Genomic DNA, 20,105 nt, shown 5'->3' on the forward strand with positions numbered 1-20,105 from the left:
CGTGTTCACGAAAAGCTTCGTCAAACAATGCAATGAAACGGAAACACTTGAATAAATAGGTTTGATATTTGAACAAGACAAGTTCAAATTCTCTTATCGCTGGCTTAACATAAAATTGATTGCTTCGTTAATTTTCGGCATCAGAAGATAATGTTAATAATGATAATATAGTTCACTACATATGACGAAAAGTAGATCAGCGATTGTTTGTCGAATTACATGTCTGACATTGGTCACCCGCACTTTTTGTTCTAAGATCGTACAAATCAAGCAATAGAAATTATACCAAGAGTCATCTCGTTAGTAGTCGCCATATCATTTTACTGAATTCTCGACTTTAAATCCACGAATTGTGATTAAATCGTTCAATATTGCTGTTACAGTGACGCGAAAACTCTAAGCGAAAGTATCTATTTTCATCTTATCCTGAAAGTAAACCTACCGAACAGACACAGCAGATCTCAAACTATTGGTTTTCATATATGAGATTACTACGAGAGCTGAGATGACTACTGGAGCCGTTACCCTGTATCTTTTTGTTTCTGTTATTTTCTTGAATTAAATCTTTTGCTCTCATTTTCCTACCGCGAATCAGTTTCATTCAGTTGAATACTTTACATCATGTTGATCAAATAAATTTTACATTTATGGTACTAAGCTTTTGTCACAAACATTGTCGAGTGCATTTATTACGCTTACATTTTTTTTGTCGTGTTAGTTGCGTTAACAAGAATTGAGTTGACCAGTGGAATGCTCAAGAAGAAATTTGAAATGCTACTACGGTAAAAAAATGTAATTTTTAACAAAATTCCGATTCTAGAAATGAACAAAACGAGTCATGATTTGGGGAAAATATTAAATTTTCGTATTATGATAATACACCATAATCAAAAATTCTCGGATCATGATCCATTTGGACTGATTTCGTTGAAATTTGAGCGTAACGCACTTGACGTTGTTGGGTATAACTTCAGGCGTGTTTCTGGAATGATGGTAATCTTTGACACAAAAATTCAGGCGTTATGTTTTTAAATATGTCGATTTCAAATAGAAATAAATGGAATGATGTAATGAACGTATTTTTACGTGATTTTTACTAATGTCTCAAATGATGTACATTTGAATAGCAAAACAGTGAAAAGCACGACGAGTTTCTTTTAATCTGAATCATTAACAATTAAAATGTTATATTTATGAAAAACGACGACGCCTAAAATGACGTGTTTACTTACTTCAGTTTTGATTTTGTGTTTCAAAATTTATACACTTCAACGAACTGCCTGAAAAAACACGTATGAATCAAACCTTTTAGAAAGATACTCCATGTCGAGTTCTTGTTAATACCGCGGATTGATTTTGCCTTTTATTAAAAAAAAATCGTTTGTAAAATCGTCTTGTTTACAATATTTAGGTGAATCAATTCAGCTTGTGTTGTTATATCTTTGGAACAAGTTAATCAAAGTGGTTGAACAGTTTTTTCTGATTTTCGTTAGATGGTGCTCAAAATTCACAATCAAATTTATTTTTTGATTTACGTTAGCTCTTGGAATATTAATCGAGCAACACATCAAATATGTAAGAATACATTCAGATTTATTCAAACAAAATGAAACATTGATGTTTGCCAAATGATAAGCGTAGCCGTGCTCAGTCTTTTTTTTTTTTTTTTTTAATAACTATTTATTGGAATATGAGTTGAAATTAAATTATTAAGATTTAAATTGGGTGTTCAGCCACAAGTGGTGACTTTTCAGCCCTGTTATATATATATATATATATATATATATATATATATATATATATATATATATATATATATATATATATATATATATATATATATATATATATATATATATATATATATATATATATATATATATATATATATATATGATTTGGTTATTACCATGAAGACATCATTTGCTTCCGCAATTCTGAGATTTTTGTGTAGGGAAAATTCTAAACCTACTTGTATTGTGTAATGGGGAAAAGGAACTTATATACTAACTTACTAACTAATACAGAGAGCGAATCGATTCAATTGAAGATTGTATCGATTTTTGTCGGAATTTGCTTATAATATTATGTGACATTACATCTAATGGTTCTATATTTGTGAGTCTGTGTAACTCATTTGTACTAAACCAGGGAGGACGCTTCAGAATCATTTTCAGAATTTTATTCTGAATCCTTTGAAGCGTTTTCTTCCTGGTGGAACAACAGCTTGACCAAATTGGTACCGCATAAAGCATGGCTGGTCTGAAAATTTGTTTATAAATTAACAATTTGTTTTTTAGACAGAGCTTAGAATTTCTGTTTATAAGAGGATATAAACATTTAATATATTTATTACACTTTGCCTGGATTCCTTCAATGTGATCCTTGAAAGTGAGTTTTTTGTCATACGTTAAACCTAAGTATTTAGCTTGATCAGACCATGTCAATTCCAAGCCATTCAATTTGAGAATGTGATTATTGTTTGGTTTAAGAAAAGAAGCTCTTGGCTTGTGAGGAAAGATAATTAATTGCGTTTTTGCTGCATTCGGTTTAATTTTCCATTTTTTATTATTATTATTATTATTATTATTATTATTATTATTATTATTATTATTATTACTATTGTTACCTGTTACCATTATTATAACCTTTTTCATTATCAGCTACATTTTCATTTCAATACTACACATTTCACTTTACACATATATTATTAAATTGTATCATATTATATTACGTCATATTTTGCGGTATTATATTATATTACATTGTACTATATTATACTATATTATGGTACAATGTTTGGTATTGTTATATATAGTATTGTAATGCATTTTTTTAATACACAATTATAAGTGTATTATATTGCATTGTGATGTATTACATTTTTATATTTTATGGATAATAATAATTTATTATATTTAGTGTCGTATAGTGACCAAACTTTATTATAATATATTATGGTATATTTTACTATATTATGTCACATAACATTATGATACTAGTATATTCATCAGAAAATATTGTAGTAGACTATAATACACTGTACCATATGATTTAGCAGCGTTTTATACTATATTGTGTTTTATTATATTATACTGCCGGAAATTATATTAAAGTTTATTATGTTACATTATATAATACTATGCTCAAGTACATTGTAAGGGAAGAGGGATGGGAGTGCATCAGGGTATCTTACAAGTGAATGACTGGATGAAGGAGTGAAATGTCAACCCGATTCACAGGGGAAAGCTGTGTGTTTTCCCCAGAAGGTCTGAAATGAGTAAGACGCGCCCTTCTAACAAACAAACCATCAGGCAGGTTAAAGCTGGTACAGCGAATTCTTTTATTATATGGCCGGATGTTATTGCTGGAAGGCGCCGGGTCCTCAAGCCCATTTTGGCCTTCTTAACAGCAGTAATATGAAAGTTATCTGATAATCAAATTCGGATCTACTGTAAGTCTACCTGCATCCACTGGTAATGCCTTGAACTGATGGTGGCTTCACACATACATAAATACATACATACATACATTTGGTTTAATTTTCCATTTTGACAGATAATCACTGAAAATATTTAAACTTCTTTGTAGGCGACTGCAGATCACTCTTAGATTTCTACCTGTGGCTAACAGACTTGTGTCGTCACAGAATAGCGATTTCTGACAACCAACGGGTAGATTTGGAAGACCAGAAGTGAAAATATTATACAAGATTGGAGCTACACTCGAATCCTGCGGAACACCGGCTCGTACGGGTAGCAATTCAGATTTACAATTCTGATAGCTAACCTGAAGAGTACGATCAGTTAAATAATTTTGAATCATTTTGATCAAATAAATAGGAAACTGGAAATCAGACATTTTTGCTATTAAACCTTTGTGCCAAACACTGTCGAATGCTTTTTCTATGTCTAGAAGAGCAACTCCAGTGGATAACCCAGAAGATTTATTTGCTTCGAAACTTCGCATTAAAAAACCACATAACTCTGAAAATTCGCATAAAAAAGTCGCATAAAAAACTACGAGGATCAGCCTCATGGGGTTGTTCGAGCTATTGATGTGGAACAAGGTAACCAAAATTCCTAATGATCGAAATTTTCAGATAATCGTCATAACGTTTCTATACCATTACTACCATTCGGCGAATTCGGTTGAAGCGATAAACATTTTCTCATTATCAATCGAGTTCATCTTATATAAACTAGAAATTAATCTTATGCACTCAAAGTTTACCCTGGGATAGCTGTCAATTTCTCAGGCGAAACGACATAACATGGAATTTCATCCGATCTTGCATGACACAAGATCAGATCATTCCAATTAAAGCTTCAAAACGTTTTATGGCACTTTTTGGCTTGCTGTTTAGCAACAACCTACCTCTAGCATGCTACATGTAGGACTGAAACGTTAGCTATAATTTTGCTTATATTTATAGCTTCGCGTGCTTCCAACAGCCTTTGCATCGATTGACCAATCAGAGCGATGCTTTCCCTTTGATATATTGCCTACTCCTTCAAAACCGTCGTCTATGGCAGGGAAATCCGGTATGCCGGAGATTTTTTGCAGACCAAATAGGACACTGCTAGCTAATAATCGACATTTCAATGATATACAATTAAAAATACATGACTATGAACATTCAAATCAATATGTAGAAATATTTCCAATCAAATGGTGACATAATATTAATAATTGATAGAAAATTGACTGAGTTGTATTTGTTCAAAACCTGACCACATTTATACGTGTATTTTTATTGAGTTTCTAATTTTCACCCCTATATAGAAAACAAAAATGTGTTCAACGTTAAAAAACCGCATAAAAAAGACCTCAGTGAATTGTCAATTCTCTGTCAGAGGGTGGGTAAAACAACACAATTATGAAATGAATATGTCTCCAGTAACCATTTTTAATAGTTCTTGCTTTTTACCTTACCTTTAACCTTATAAACAATCCAATCGCTTCTCGGCCTAAAGGCTAAGATCAAAGTGTAATAAGCAATCCATCACATCACTTGAAGCAGATGGTTCAAAGTAATATCTGGGTAGAAAATTGGCGTTACGAGCTTTGAAAGATATACATTCTTTTCGCCTTTTCGGATCATGATTAATTTTCATGGGAGAGGACTTATTGCTCATAATTTCATGAGAAGTTGAAATTATTGGTTTCATGATTTTCTAATCATGACGGCAGTAACGGATTTCTTTCCGTGAAGTGATTCGATAGAAATCGCTGATGTTTTGAACATTCTGAATAAGTTCTTTGGCATTTTTTAAGCTCTTGAAAGGATTAGTTTAAGTTTTTGAGGTTCTGGAAAAGGGCGGTTTGGTTTCGGAAGATTGTTTTGTTTTCTAGATTTTTTTACTCTTGGCGTGGTATAACAATGTCAGAATTTTCTACAATGTTGTTATTCTCTCATGCACACTTAGTTATTATTTTTGAAATTTTAATTCTTATTTTGAACAAAATATTTGTTTTACAATTGAGTTATTTGGTTTTAATAAGAAAGTTTTCTATTGGTTTGACCAGCAGCTAGATGATGATACCATAAATATACCGCGTGTAACTGGGTATATTGAAAGATTCGGTTGATTTTTAAGTTTTTTGTAACAATTTTTCACAAAGCCATCATAATTCACCTTAGTAGTGTCTATTTCTAACAATACTTGTGATGATATATTATCATATACCCATTTGACATCGTTGTCAGAAGTATTAACAACGTTCATATTGGAATTGTGGACACTGTCAAACAACCGATCAAACTTTTGAACTTATTCGCCGTTCGTATGAAGTATTTAATTTCCTTGTTTAGAAGATGTAATTGGTTTCTGCGATTTCTTTGGAAGCTATTCAGCGAGGTTCAGAATATGGTTTATTTTATTGAATTATTTTTCAACAATATGTTCTTTCCTCAAAATATTATGTATGTTTAATATCATTTTGAAGAGCTATGGATTTCACACTAGGTTCACGAGAAATTCGACGAATATTCTTCAATTGAATGAGAAGATCGAAGCTTATCGTCAGTGATTCTTTTGTAATGTCGATGTGGTCAGGATTTTTTTTCAAATAATATCATGGTTCATCATATTTTCAATATGAGATCCGCATCCTAATCAATTATAATGGTAGGTTGTAGAATATAGTATATTTAGAACTCATCGTTGCTATGTTTAAAACTCTGAATGTTATTGAAAGATGGTCTTAGTCTAAATTCGCATGAGTTATCATTTCAGTACAAATGTGACTCTGATTTGATGGGACTAGATTATTTGTAAATGGGTTTTTCACAGAAGAGATATAAGTTTGCCTATTTGGAAATACAATTGAAAAGTTATCCTAAATAGCTTAGATTTGATCACGAAGTATTCGATCATTCCGGTTTATTTGTCGGTTAATCCATGAAGTATGTTTAATATTTAGGTCCTATATTTAGACAAAGTTAGATTGATATTTTGTGAAAATCGCTTTTGAAAACTATTGGTTTATTATTATTTTTTATTTATTTTACGTTTAGTTTTTGAATCATTAGTGCGTAGCAGTTTATGTTCAACTGCTAGCGCGACCAGACGGCCTAACATAAACTGCTACGCACTGATGAGTCAAAGATGAAGCGTAAAATTAATTAAAATGGCTATATGCACCTAGCATAAATTTAGGGGAGAAATATTTTTTCCCGTGACAATTATCCAAATATTGTTTGTTCATCCATGTATGGTTTATATTCCTAATTTACAAATTGTCGATATATTTAGTAGTGAAAGAAGATAAAATTCGACGTTTGATTTAACGACAAAAAATTATTTGGCTCGTTGTTGTCTAAAAGAAAATGAGTACTTTTAAAATTTTATTCTGACAGATCTGGGCCAATAAGTGTATTTTTGATTTTCAGCATGAAGAGCATGAACGTTTTTCAGTAGTTTTACGAATTGGACAGGATTCTCGTGAATGTGAATCAACACAATTCAAGCAGGATACCTTCATATGATAATTGTTTACTGCATGATCGAAACTTTTCAGCGATGACACTGTGTTCCGCTTATAATATTTCCACCGAACATATGCGTGAAACTCGAAACGTAAGTTTTCTAAAATGGCCAAATCGCTCTTTTTTCCATTAGTATTACTGGGAAAGAGAACCAATTTTAAACAGTTCTTTGTTCGTTCCATAAGAAATTTGGTCATTCCATAAACCTCTCAGGACTACCTGGAAAGGTCTATAAGGCATACGAAAATATAAATTATATGACGCCTCAGACTGGCACTGGTCTAACAAACCAGTTGTCGTATGTTCGAGTCCCGACCTGGAAGGATTCGTAGTGTCAGTAGAATCGTAGCACCATTCATGCACTGATTCTGTACACTCTAAATCGGCTGCGAAGTCTGTTGAAACAGAAGGTCAAATTCCACTACAGGAATGTAATACCAAAGCTTTGCTTTGCCATTCAGCTGAATGAGACATTCGTTGGATACGGCATTTCTCCGAACACCACTTTTTCATTTTAAAAAGCTTACTTGCACCAACAGACTGATACTGTTTTCGTTTTTGAACCTACACGCGGGTGACTCTGACTCCGAGTAAAACGAGCACGTGGTACGCACCCTAAATAACTGGATGTCGTGGTGCGACCTGAAAAAATTTTCAGAGCGTATTTACGCGATTAGAGTCCAATCTAGAGCAACCTCAAGGTTGCTAAAAAGAACATCTCAAATGTTGTTCGGGTGACTCTGGGCCAGCTCTCGGACTGCTCTGATCAATAAACGAAAACGGTATAAGTATTTTCATCGAAGTTGCTTATATCGATGCTGCTTTCTCGAATAACAATTGCTCTCGAAGATAATCAATGCAACTGTTTCGTCACATTATGAGTGCAGGCAAAACATCAAATATCCCATCTGAATCCATTTATTTTTAAAATGATTATAGATTCTACATTGGCTTACACGAAATAAGAAAATAAATTTATTTTCCTTTGGTGTGGTTAGCAAAAGCGATGGTTTCCAGGGATTGTATTTGATTTTTTCATTCTTTAATCTACACTTCAAGGCTGCATATCGAAGTACCGCTAAGCTAGCTGTCCGTATACTACGGTTGTTGCGTCTGTGGCCTTGTGCACACGCTTGTAAAAAGTGGGTATGACTACTTTTATCTTGCCCTGTGACTTTCTCAACTTTTTTTTTGCCTAGAACCGTCAATGGAAGAAACTGTTTGCGGATAGCATCACCATCCAGGCCAAACTAGTGCTCAGCTTCAACGAAAATATAATCTCCTTTTTTTTTGTCGACTTGCCATTGCAATCGTCGGCTGTAAAAACGACAGAGGATCTGGCAAGCAAAAAGCGAGAGTGACTAAAGTGAAGGAAGGAATAATGTTGGGTCTAACGTAATATTTATGTAGGACGCTTTATTTCAGATATTTCTTTTTATGCGCGCAAGAATGCGGTTCATGCCCCTGTAGAACCGATCCCAGCCAACTTGTGTTTTTCTTCCATAGGACAACGCTACCAGCTACCACAGAAAAACCTACTACTGGTAAATTGAGGATACGGAATAGGGATGAAAATGCTTTTTACCGGCGACGATGTCGCGTTCTGTATCACTACAGCACTATAATGCGACAGTTTCCTCAAAGTACGGTTTAAAATAATTCGCTCAATTTAGTGGATCTTTTTTATCGCTACGCTTTGTAAACCGGGCAAAGGCTTCAACCGGTGAGGGTGGTTGGAAATTTTGCACAACAAAGTGAATAAGTTTTGTACATGCTGCAGGAGCATGTTCTCAAATGGAAAGTAGTAAATGCTGTCTACATGCTTTTTTTATTAATAATAAAACTCGCAATATTTTCGCTGTTTGGCATTCTGTATTGCTTTGCATGTTTGATACAATCGATCGATTTGGCCTTGGACAAACTTTGTACTTTTAGATAATTATTTCTATGAAAAGAATAAATTTCGCCAATTTATAGTAACTCTAGAAAAAAAGGAAAATTATGTTCAGTGCCAGTAATACTAAACTAAAAGCAATTTTTTTGCCTCAACAGCAAGTTCCATTCTAATATCGGATACTTTATTTTCTCGTTACTCAAGTCATAACGAGCTATTGCAAATCATCGTCATCCGCATTATCTGCAGAGTCTTCTCTGATAGAACCTGCCAATGCTAATCCGCTATGGGTCAAGGTAATTTTTCACCACTGTTTCCATTATTTCTTCTCACAGATATGCCAATTGTTACACTGAAAATGGGATCATCGTTAAATCCAGACGACATCAAGGAGGGCGATGATATATACTTCGACTGTCACATCCAGTCGAACCCGAAACCATACAAACTGGCGTGGTATCATAACGTAAGTACATAATGCATATAAAATAATATAAAATTATCCTGCACCAGCGGAACATAAATCAAACCAGGAATCAGGCGAGTGCGAAAGAAAAGCACCGTCAAATTGTGTATGGCAAGAAAAAAGTAAGACACAAAATCAAGTTATCCTGAAAGCCATGGTGTGAAGACGATAAAGCTGACAATCCACGGGAAAGAAATTTTCTTCTGTTTCAAGATTATGTCAGTCTTGTATGGGTAGAGCAACAATGGTTCCTTCGGCCTCGTGCAGAAATAAAATAGCGGATAGCGAGTGTAGAGTGAGATTTTATTTTACAGTGCCTTCAACTTCCAAACTAAATCGATTTGTAAAGTATAGGTAGTGGAAAGAAAAGTCGAAAGATTTTCGGAACGCTTCATGCTTTCAATCTAGTTGATGGATTGGTTACGGATAGTGTGAACGAAACTATCTCACCGTAGCATCGTTACTTATTGAGGCATCGTATGAATTTCGATCGAATCGAAAGTTAAATACGTATTTCGGTAAGGTTGCTAGGAAAATGAGATGTTTCAAAGAAAGAATTTTCCGAATACCAATGAATGGATGATTGTTTCAATGTGAATAAAATTGTTGCAAATGTCATTTTTTTCTCGTTCGTTTGTTTATTTGATGTAGCTCAAGATGCCAAGAGCTATACAGAGATTACTCATTTTATTACATATCGGCCCTTATTACCGGTGTCACTACACGGTGAAAACCAAGTGAAGAGACTGTGACGTTTATTATGGGTATCAATTCACGGTGGAAATCAAAAGAAGTGAATGTAGGTCCTTAATACGGAAGTCGCGCCACCAGCATTTTGTTGAAAAAATTAGTATTTTGCACCACAGTGATCACTTCACTGTGCGTGATACTGGTAATAGGTAAAATCAAGTGAAGTGACATGTAAGTGAAGTGAATGTGAAAGTGGAAGTAAGAACGGTAATAAGGGCCATATCATTACATTGATCAGGTAATGATAGCATCGGAGTCTTCTTTTTTAGTTAGTATCAAGAAAAAAACTCCTTCCGGGATGTACCAGAAGTACCAAAAATCTGAATCTTCCGAATGAAAATACACACCTAGAAAAAAAACGTTTAAATTTACGTGTTTCGTGTTGACATTTTCGAGGATGACTCATTTTATTGCATTCTGACATATTTACATATTTCTTGATGAAGCATGAAAGTTTACACGTCCGCTTGAAATATGGTGTAGGTTTGACACATACCTTATGATAAAAAAGAACCGGAATTTTATTAAAAAAAACGCAAAATTTCAATTTTTAATAAATTTATTTATTATCGCCTTCAAAGTACTCTCCTTGGTTGATGATATTGGTTGTGTTTCTGGCCAAAAACTGCGACACAACCAACGCTGTTTTTGAATGAAATTCAGCTTTTTTGGCACCAGCCGAAAATCGACGCGTTTCAAACCCAAAACATCAGTTAAAATGTGTTCGGCTGATCCATAAGAGATGCCCAACAACACAGCAATCTCTCTAATCGGTACAGAACGATTTCGCAACACGATTTGCTTCGCCGATTCAATGTTTTCTTCAGTAACAGATGTTGTTGGGCGGCCAGGGAACTCATCATGATCCAAGCTTGTACGACCACCTTTGAAGCGTTTACCAAAGGCCTTTTCTAACATTTTTAACGTTTCGGAACACTTAAATTCATGTGCAACACTACATTTGATGCACGCACGTTGTTCTAAATTTTCATCCATTAAAAAATCGCCACACGAAAATTTTTCAACTTCTTTATATAGACGCCAAACAAAAACTAATCGTACGATATGCGTCAAAATTTGACAGAATATGTATAAAAGTGTTGCCAACGTTGAGAGAATAAAAGTTCACCGATTGGACAAGCGCGGGAATTTTAAAATGAAAATTCCGGTTCTTTTTTTATCATAAGCTGTACAAATTATTCTTGTAAAATTCAGTCATTCTACGAAATACGTTCTTATTCATTGGGTTAGAATTCATAAAAACACAAAGAAAAAACCTGTTTTAATCCACCTAGTAGTGTAATGATGCCTTTCTCGTATCAATCATACTCTCATATATTATACTGTGATATTCGTCAAAATAATTCGATTCTTCGATTCTTGAAAGAGTAACCGAAATCGGTTTGTTTAACCTTATACTGATAAAAACTATCAATTGAAGAAGATTTGAGGTCGATTTAGAATTTTTTTACGGGTTTTGGCCCTTTTCAGTGATGGTATCAAATTTTTAACACAATTTACCCTATATTTCCTGATCCGGAAGTCGGATTCGGATGAAATTTAAGAATTCCGTATGGAACCTTTCACTTGAACCTAAGTTTGTGAAAATGGGTCGCGCCATCTATGAGAAAAGCTAGAAAACCTATTTTAATTTTTTTTGCATTATCCCATAACTCCGGAACCGGAATTCAGATCCAAACGAAATTCAGGAATTTAATATGGGACCCAAAGAGCTTTCATTTGAATCTAAGTTTGTAAAAATCGGTTCAGCCATCTCCGAAAAAAGTTGGTGAACTTATTTTCACAACTTTTTGCACATTTTTCCCCATAATTCCGGAACCGGAAGTAGGATCGAAATAATATTCAAGCATTTTGTATTGGATCACAAGACCTTCACACACACACAGCCATTTGCGTACTCGACGAACTGAGTCGAATGGTATATGCAGCTCGGCCCTTCGGGCCTCTGTTCAAAAGTCGGTTTTCATAGTGATTGCATAACCTTTCTATATAAAAAAGGCCAAAATGATTCCATGATTTCATTCCAAGGGCTCATGGAAAAACGTTTGAAAACACCAAACCGCAAGTTATTCTTTTCGCCAAATCTGGCCCGCATATTTTCAACGTACTCGGATTTTACGATGTTTCGTTGTGGTAGGAAATTTTTCCCCGCTTTTGCAATGGCCCAGAAAATGACGCAAAAAAATTTTCATAATTTGTGTACAATAAGTTTAAGTTTATTGTATGATAGGTCAAAGTGGAAAAAAGGAAAAATTTCAGTTTTCAAAAACTTTCAGAATTTATTTAAATGTTTCTTTCGTTGAATAATTTTACTGAAGAAATCAAAATGGTCACATGCTATAGGACGATTTCTTGTGCTGTATGGGGATATGCGACACCTGAAAATTTAATTATTATTGCTGTGTATCAGATACCAGAGCTGGCAACTGCCCAATTAAATATTGCTCAATTCGGTGCCTCCTCTCCGGGGTGAAATAAACTATATCTAATCTATTTAGTTTATTGAAATTGAGGTTAGTTGAGTGGCATGATGTTGTTTTCGAATAAATCCCCCTCGTTTCGATATCACTGTAGCACTTAGGTATTGTAGTGATAGTTTGACAAAGCATGCCAGAACTTTACAGCGCAATTGTAAACTTTGATATATGGAGCAATACGCTTTTTCGAGTCCTCCTGCTAGTACATTCGGGAATCCATAGTCTAGTTTGTCACTAAAACCTGCTTTTTTGTTTGCAGCTGCAAATGCCTTACCAGATCTTAAGCTTTCTTGCGAATTTATCGGTACCATATGGCTTTGAAAAACGTTTTTCACGTACGTTTTTCGAAAGTGAGAATGCATCGTTTGTATTTCGTAAGCAGCTCATTGTACAACTACCAGGTCTTTTGGCTACCAGTTTTTATTTCTGTGTCCTGCTTAGATGCTTACTGGCCTGAAAAGAACGAAATTCTTCTCCCAGATGAATTCTTCTGGCTGAGTTTTTTTACGATATCATAATCAGGCTACCCTGATATTGTCCTAATCGTTGTCAACACCTTTAGAGCAAACTCAGCAGCTGGAAGATTTATGTGGAAATCTGCAATAGAAAAAAAACTGGAACAAACGAATTCACAGTAAGCCGTTTTAGATTTAAGTTACTGTAAAACTGAGTAACTTCTGATAAAAGCAAGAGGCATTTTGCACCCCCGAGGCACATTTTTTCACTCAAATTTTAATAAAATTGTATGTCCGTCATGACAATAGATTACTAAAAAATTTTGGTAGTGATGGTTCAAGCACATCTGGAAAAATAACCAAAAACCAATTCTGTGTCTGTTGTATGAAATTTTTGATTTTCGTTTCAAAGTAATTATCTAGAGTCAGTAAGACGATTTTAACTAAGTAACCAGTGAACATCTTTGTCAATGCTTCGTTCTTCTAAAATTACTTCCAATACACACAATGTATTTGCGACCATACGGCAAAATCGTCAAAGTTATCGTCCCATATTTTCAAGGGGCAAAATGATCCGAATTTTGTGGGACAAAATGCTTAAGAATTCACTTACAAAAACTATGTATATGTTATCAATTTATTGAACAATACTGAACAATCTTCCACATGGTAAATATTTCGGACAAGGAAAGGTTAAAGTTTCTTTAAGAAGTTATTTTGATGGATGTTCTGCCTCTATGTTCAGATACACGTGACTTCGTGTAATTCAAAATATATATTTTTCACGTTCTCTACGATCGAGCATCATGCCCCGCATATATTTCAATGGACAATTTTTAAGGGTTTTGAAAAATAAGATATCTCATGTATTTTCAATAAATTCAGCGAGTATTTGTTCACCCCTAATAAACTTTCATGGCAGGTGAAATCCGACTAGGGATAAATGCTTTCCGAAAAGCCGCATGTATAGTGAATCGCTTAAATAATTGTTCGTCCTGGAATGTAGTACAAATTGTTTAGTGAAATTGAAAAATACTAAACTACTCGCAACCACATCCCGTTTTTTCAGTTTCTTCCACCAATCGATTGAAAGTCAGTTTTTGGTGCAGATGCATCGAAAATTAAACCTGGTTTAATAGCAATATTGCAAAGAAAATACGAGTATATGTTGTGGAAACCATAGCAGTAATAATTTGAACAACCTGCATTCAATCGGATATCATTTTTCTAGCTGAGTAGCTCTTAATAGAGCTCTCACTTGGTATAACTTGCACTGCAATGGTTTTGGAGATGAAAAACGCGCAATGAATATGGAAATTCGATTGCCATCAGATTAATAACCCTATGATCGAATGGAAATTAAATCGATTTTTTTACTACTTTTTATACATACATATCACTCTCCTTTACAGCTATGATTACATCATGAATTCGTCAATAATTGCTACAACTGATCAATTGAAACACTCCAATGTGACTACATCAGAAAAAATATGAAAACCCATTTCTGAGTTTTGGAGCCACCTAAAAAATATGGAAAATAATTTGGAAAATTTTCTCGGAAGAAACTCTGGCTTTGTTATATGCCGACACAGTACAGTATCAAAACTGTTTGAAATATACACCTAAAGGCCGACTGTAATAGTAATTTCAGTATCAGTGACACCAAAGTGACTTCTGGTGAAAAATGGATAAGCAAATAATGATTCCAACTTGTATGGTATAAAGTTGCCTTTTCATTTCACCACGGCTAAGTGATACCTTTTTGCCTTTCTCATATAGAAAAGTTATGCAATCACTGTGAAAACCACTTTTGAACCGAGGCCCGGAGGACCGAGTGTCATATACCAGTCGACTCAGTTCGTCGAGTACGCAAAATGTGTGTAAGTAACGTTTTTTTTGCACTAACTTTTTTCGGAGATGTCTAAACCGCGATTCAAAAACTTAGATTCAAATGAAAGCTGTTGAAGTCCCATACAAAATTCCTGAATTTCATTTGGATCTGATTTCTGGTTTCGGAGTTATGGGGTAAAATGTGCAAAAATATGAAAATATGTGTTCTTACTTTTCTCTTAGATGGCGCGACCGATTTTCACAAACTCAGGTTCAAATGAAAGTCCCATACGGAATTACTGAATTTTATCTGGATACATTCTCTGAATCCGGAAATATAGGGTAGAGTGTGTTAAAAATTTTATACTATCACTGAAAAAAGCAAAAAACCTGTTTTAATCCACCTATTGGTGTAATGATGCCATATTGTGGTATTCTATTCAAAATTTTTCTCTTAGATTTTTGAAAGAAACCAAGAGATTGTTTGTGCATTAACTAGTATAACATATATAATAAAACAGTGCTTTGATTGCGTAGGTCATCCTTAACCGGTATAATCAAAGTCGGTTCGTACGGCCACCAACTAACATGACATACAAACTCTACTAGTACGCACTCTAAATGACGATTTAAATGTTTGTTGCATCCGAAAATATGCAGTAATTTTGGTAGGACCATAAGACCTTTCAATTGACCCTAAGATTGGGAATAACGGTTTAGAGTCCAGTTTATAATATTTTTTACGGTTTTTGTTTCGCCGGTTTAAGTGACGGTGTACAATATTGAACACACTTTACCCTATAATTCCGGAACCGGATGAAATTCAGGAATTCCGTATGGCACCGGAAGAGCTTTCATTTGAATCTAAGTTTGTGGAAATCGGTCAAACCATCGCTGAGAAAAATGAGTGAGATGCATTTTGGTATATATGACCACTGTTTCAGGTACTTCCGGAACCGGATACCGGGAACCAGGATAGCCGGAATCGGTTTGTTTAGTTTCCTACTGATAATGACTATCAGTTTGTGTAGTTTTGAGACCAGTTTAGAAATTTTTTTACGTTTTTTGTTTCGCCGGTTTAAGTGACGGTGTACAATATTGAACACACTTTACCCTATAACTCCGGAACCGGAAGTCGGATCCGGATGAAATTCAGGAATTTCGTATGGGGCTACGAGACCTTTCATTTGAATCTAAGTTTGTCAAAATCGATTCAGCCATCTCCGAGAAAATCTAGTGAGATTATTTGACACATACACACACACACACACACAGACATTGCTCAGCTCGATGAACTGAGTCGAATGGTATATGACACTAGTCGGTTTTTCAAGTGATGCATAACCTTTCTATATGAGGAAGGCAAAACGTAAAAAAAATCTAAATCGACCCCAAATCTGTCAGTAGATAGCCAAACAAACCGATATCGGTTATTTTTTCAAGAATCGAAGAAAATTATTTTGAAGAATAACACAGTTTTATATATTCCGATTGATATGAGAAAGGCATCATTACACCACTAGGTGGATTAAAGCAGGTTTTTTGATCTACTGTTCATCTAACGTTGCGTTTCACAACTAGAGGCGTATGTGTGCAACGATGAATAACCTCAACTGAGCGGTAACAAATTCCGGATCTCGATATTGGTCAAAATATCATCTTCTGAAATCAATCGTGATTACACTAAATAAAAGAAAATAAATTTTCCGGCATTCTCGAATAAACTGTTCTTGTGACAGATTACAAAATTCTACAAAATATTTAAAATAAAATGAGTTCCCGATAGCATCCTGTGTAAAATTCAATCGTCATCTCAAGACAGGTTCAAATAATGAAACATAGATGGCGCTTTCGGGATTCGTTCTGCGTTAGATTGCTAATAACACATTCTAGAATCCAGCCCATGCTTATCACTTTTTGTAAATGCCGTAAAAGTGGATGGTAAAAAAAATTCTCTGCACCTTTTGTACCAACTGATTATTTATATGCCTAAAGGGTACTACATTTAAAAATTAGTCAAACTTATTCTCAGGGAGATTGATTGTTCCTATTATCATTCTCCGGTTAGGATCAGCCTACAGATCACGCGGAATCTGGCGGCAAGGAAGGAACTTAACCAAGAATAGATCAACTGTGTTCCTTCTTCCATGGCGAAAAGCAAAGCAGATCAAAGCCCAATTCGTTCAATTTCGTGGTTTTTTTTTATCGACTTGTGGCAGGGTGTTTTTGTTCCATCGAAAGCAATTGCGGCACCCACTTGGAAAAAACTTTTTTCGTGCTCAATTTTTCATGAAGGATAGTAAATACACTTCCATATGACATCTGTGTCATCTCAGCAATCTCATGGAGCTTCACTTTACGATCTTTCATTATAATTTTTGTCACTTCACTCACATTTTTCGGTGTAACGGCTTCCATAGGTCTACCCGAGCGTTCCGCGTCATTTGTGTCGGTACGACCACGTTTAAACTCGGCGAACCACCGACAAATCGTTGCTTTTGATGAACAAGAGTCCGGGTAACATTTTTCAATCCATTGTTTCGCTTGCACGGTGTTTTTACCCATTAAAAACAATGTTTTATCAAAACACGAAACTCGGTTTTTTCCATTTTTTAAACAAACTACATAACGACTTTACTCCAACCTCGATAACTCAGCTGTTTCTGGTCGGATCGACTTAAAATTTTGACCCGTTTCAAGCAAAGGTTAGTACTCTAGAAAGACGTGGTTACTGATTTACTACGAGCGCCATCTCTGCTTTAGTCTCGGGACTTATTGATCCATGTGTTAATGATAATTTAACACATGTGTTATAATTTAGAAAAAGATGTCCCTGCAAACAGGGATTAGTTCACCGTAGAGACTCTTGCGTCAATGTTTTGCAGTAACCTCACGTTACAAAAACATACTTCAGTTTTGTCATTTGCAATGTAGTGTTGCGTTGTGACGATGGTCTTGTCGGATTGCACACTGATATCATCATCATGAATTGATAGCATTCCAACTCAAACTGAACATCTCCACAGCATGATAGTCACTATTTGCCGGGCGCCCCCTTCTGCATCATTCACAAGGAAGGAAAAAAGGATAAGGAGGATAGGGTGTGTTGATGCTTTAACTACATTCCGAAAGGACACTGCAGTTTTGTCAATTGCAAGTTAGTGCCACTTACATTTAGTGAAGTTAATTTGTCGAAATTCTTGCCAAGTAGAGAGCATTTGCGGGAAGTATTAATTCGTTATTTTATTTTTAAGCTTACGTTATTTATGTTCTATCGTTTCCGGCGGTTTATACGATTTAAAAGTCGGAATATCAATGTAAAAGAAAAATAACGCTCAGTTAATCCCAGAACATTTGAAAATGCCGAATTGTAATAATTGTTGAACAAAGATAATAACCAAACATGAAAAATGGCGAAGAAGTTTCAATGTTAGTCGCTAAGTCATTTCAGATCGTCTAGATATCATGGAAAAATTTAAAATGTGGAAAAGTGGGTTCCTCATAAGCTGAATGATAGACAGTAAGAACAGTGAAAAACGGTAAACGAAACATTGATTTCTTGGCATGGAAAAAAAGATTTTTTGCACTGTCTCAATAACGGGATATGCGGAATGGATCAATTTTGAGAAAGTCAATTGCAGAAAATCATAGATCGACCCTGGCTAACCATTGACATTAATTACAAAACTTAATCGTTTCGGAAAGATAACGATATAATGCTTATAGTGAAATCAAAAAGGAGTCTCGTACTACGAGCTTCTCAAACCAGAGAAAACTGTAAATACTAATTCCTGCCGACATCAAATGATGAATTTCAGTGAAGCATTGTCAGAATTCTCCACAAGATTTGTGTGAGTCATTATGTAGTATGACAAGGCCCCATTTCTGAACTCAGGTGGGAATTTCACCCTTTATACTCCGCGGACTTGGTCCCTTTCGGATATCATCTGTTTTCATCGGTATCTCATGCACTTTCTGAGCAGCACATCACTAGCTATAAAGATGTGGAAAAATTTGTGAAATGGCTTGACGACTGGATCGCATCAAAAGATGAACAGTTCTTTCGTGAGTGGGATAAAAGATGCAAAAAATGCATAGCTTTACAAAACAATTACCTCGAATGAAATATCTTGAACATATTACAATCAACTCACTCGCTCCTACTGTAGAAGTGAGTTTCATTTAGAAAATTTACTGTAGTCCCATTGCCTTCCACGATAGTATTCAGCAGTACCTGTGAATTCAGTCTCAATGAATAAGTACTCTGGATCAATAATCTGTGGTATAAGATACTGTGGGATTATACATTACATACATATAATTAGCGTCAGCTACCTTTTTTTCGCAAATGCGAATTTACGAGCCTTTTAAGTTAGTTCTTCGTTTAATTTTTTCATAGCCTCCTTGGACACTGTTTTCGCCACAAAAGATGCTTCCGACTGACAATTATTTTTTATCGTATTTGAGGTTCTGCTTGATGATGCCCCAATATTTTTCTTTTAGGTGAAGCTTTTGCATGTTGAGGGAGTTCAAGAAGGTACCACCTGGGCATTGTTCGGGTCATACCACTCCAAGGATTTTCTCCATCATGGCAAGATACCAAATCCAACCATTATATTCGTGTTCTGATAATTGTCGCTAGATGACTCTTTCAAAGTTTGAAAAAGTTTTGAGCCAACCGGTAGTCTAACTCGGATGAAATTCAATCGAAACTTATGAGACCGTAAGACCATTCCATTGAGCCTAAATGTGTGAAAATCTTTCAACCATTTTCGAAAGTCGATTTTCACAGTGGTTGCATATCCTTTTTTTTCAATAATTTTCTGGCTTACGGTCTTGGTTGCGGCACAAATGTCGCCCCAGGAACAGATGGGTTAGATATTTCTTTTCGAAACAACAATTTTCGTCACCTACCCAATTCCAATTATCGTATAATATTTCTATTGAGGAACTTGTTTAAAGTATGTCTTGAAACATTACCAGCTTGTATGCGACATTTTGTATGGAGAGGTAGGGATCCGCTAAACTAGGATAGACTATTATTTTTGTAATTTCCGAAAGTATATTTTTATTCAACAGTATAATATAACGACTAACTTAAAACTTAGGTAACGTCGTCGACTCGGTAGTATCATTAGGTAATGTCGTCGCAGTGGTCGACTTTGCAGATTCAGCCTTCAGCTGGTGATCGGAACCTACCAGTGGATTGAATATATTA

At 35.0% G+C, this 20,105-nt stretch overlaps 1 protein-coding gene across 4 annotated transcripts in view; it reads left to right on the plus strand.

Moving 5' to 3' along the window:
• The window catches only part of LOC131440500 (titin), a 350,616-nt gene that overhangs the window by 240,933 nt on the left and 89,578 nt on the right, over window positions 1–20,105 (plus strand). For all 4 annotated transcript variants that reach the window (XM_058611823.1, XM_058611822.1, XM_058611825.1 and 1 more), the window contains one exon: window positions 9,221–9,351. In XM_058611823.1, the coding sequence (XP_058467806.1) occupies window positions 9,221–9,351 (131 nt within the window). The remainder of the gene's footprint in view (window positions 1–9,220; window positions 9,352–20,105) is intronic.

The sequence above is a fragment of the Malaya genurostris genome, chromosome 1, assembly GCF_030247185.1.
Source record: "Malaya genurostris strain Urasoe2022 chromosome 1, Malgen_1.1, whole genome shotgun sequence".
Classification (NCBI taxonomy): domain Eukaryota; kingdom Metazoa; phylum Arthropoda; class Insecta; order Diptera; family Culicidae; genus Malaya; species Malaya genurostris.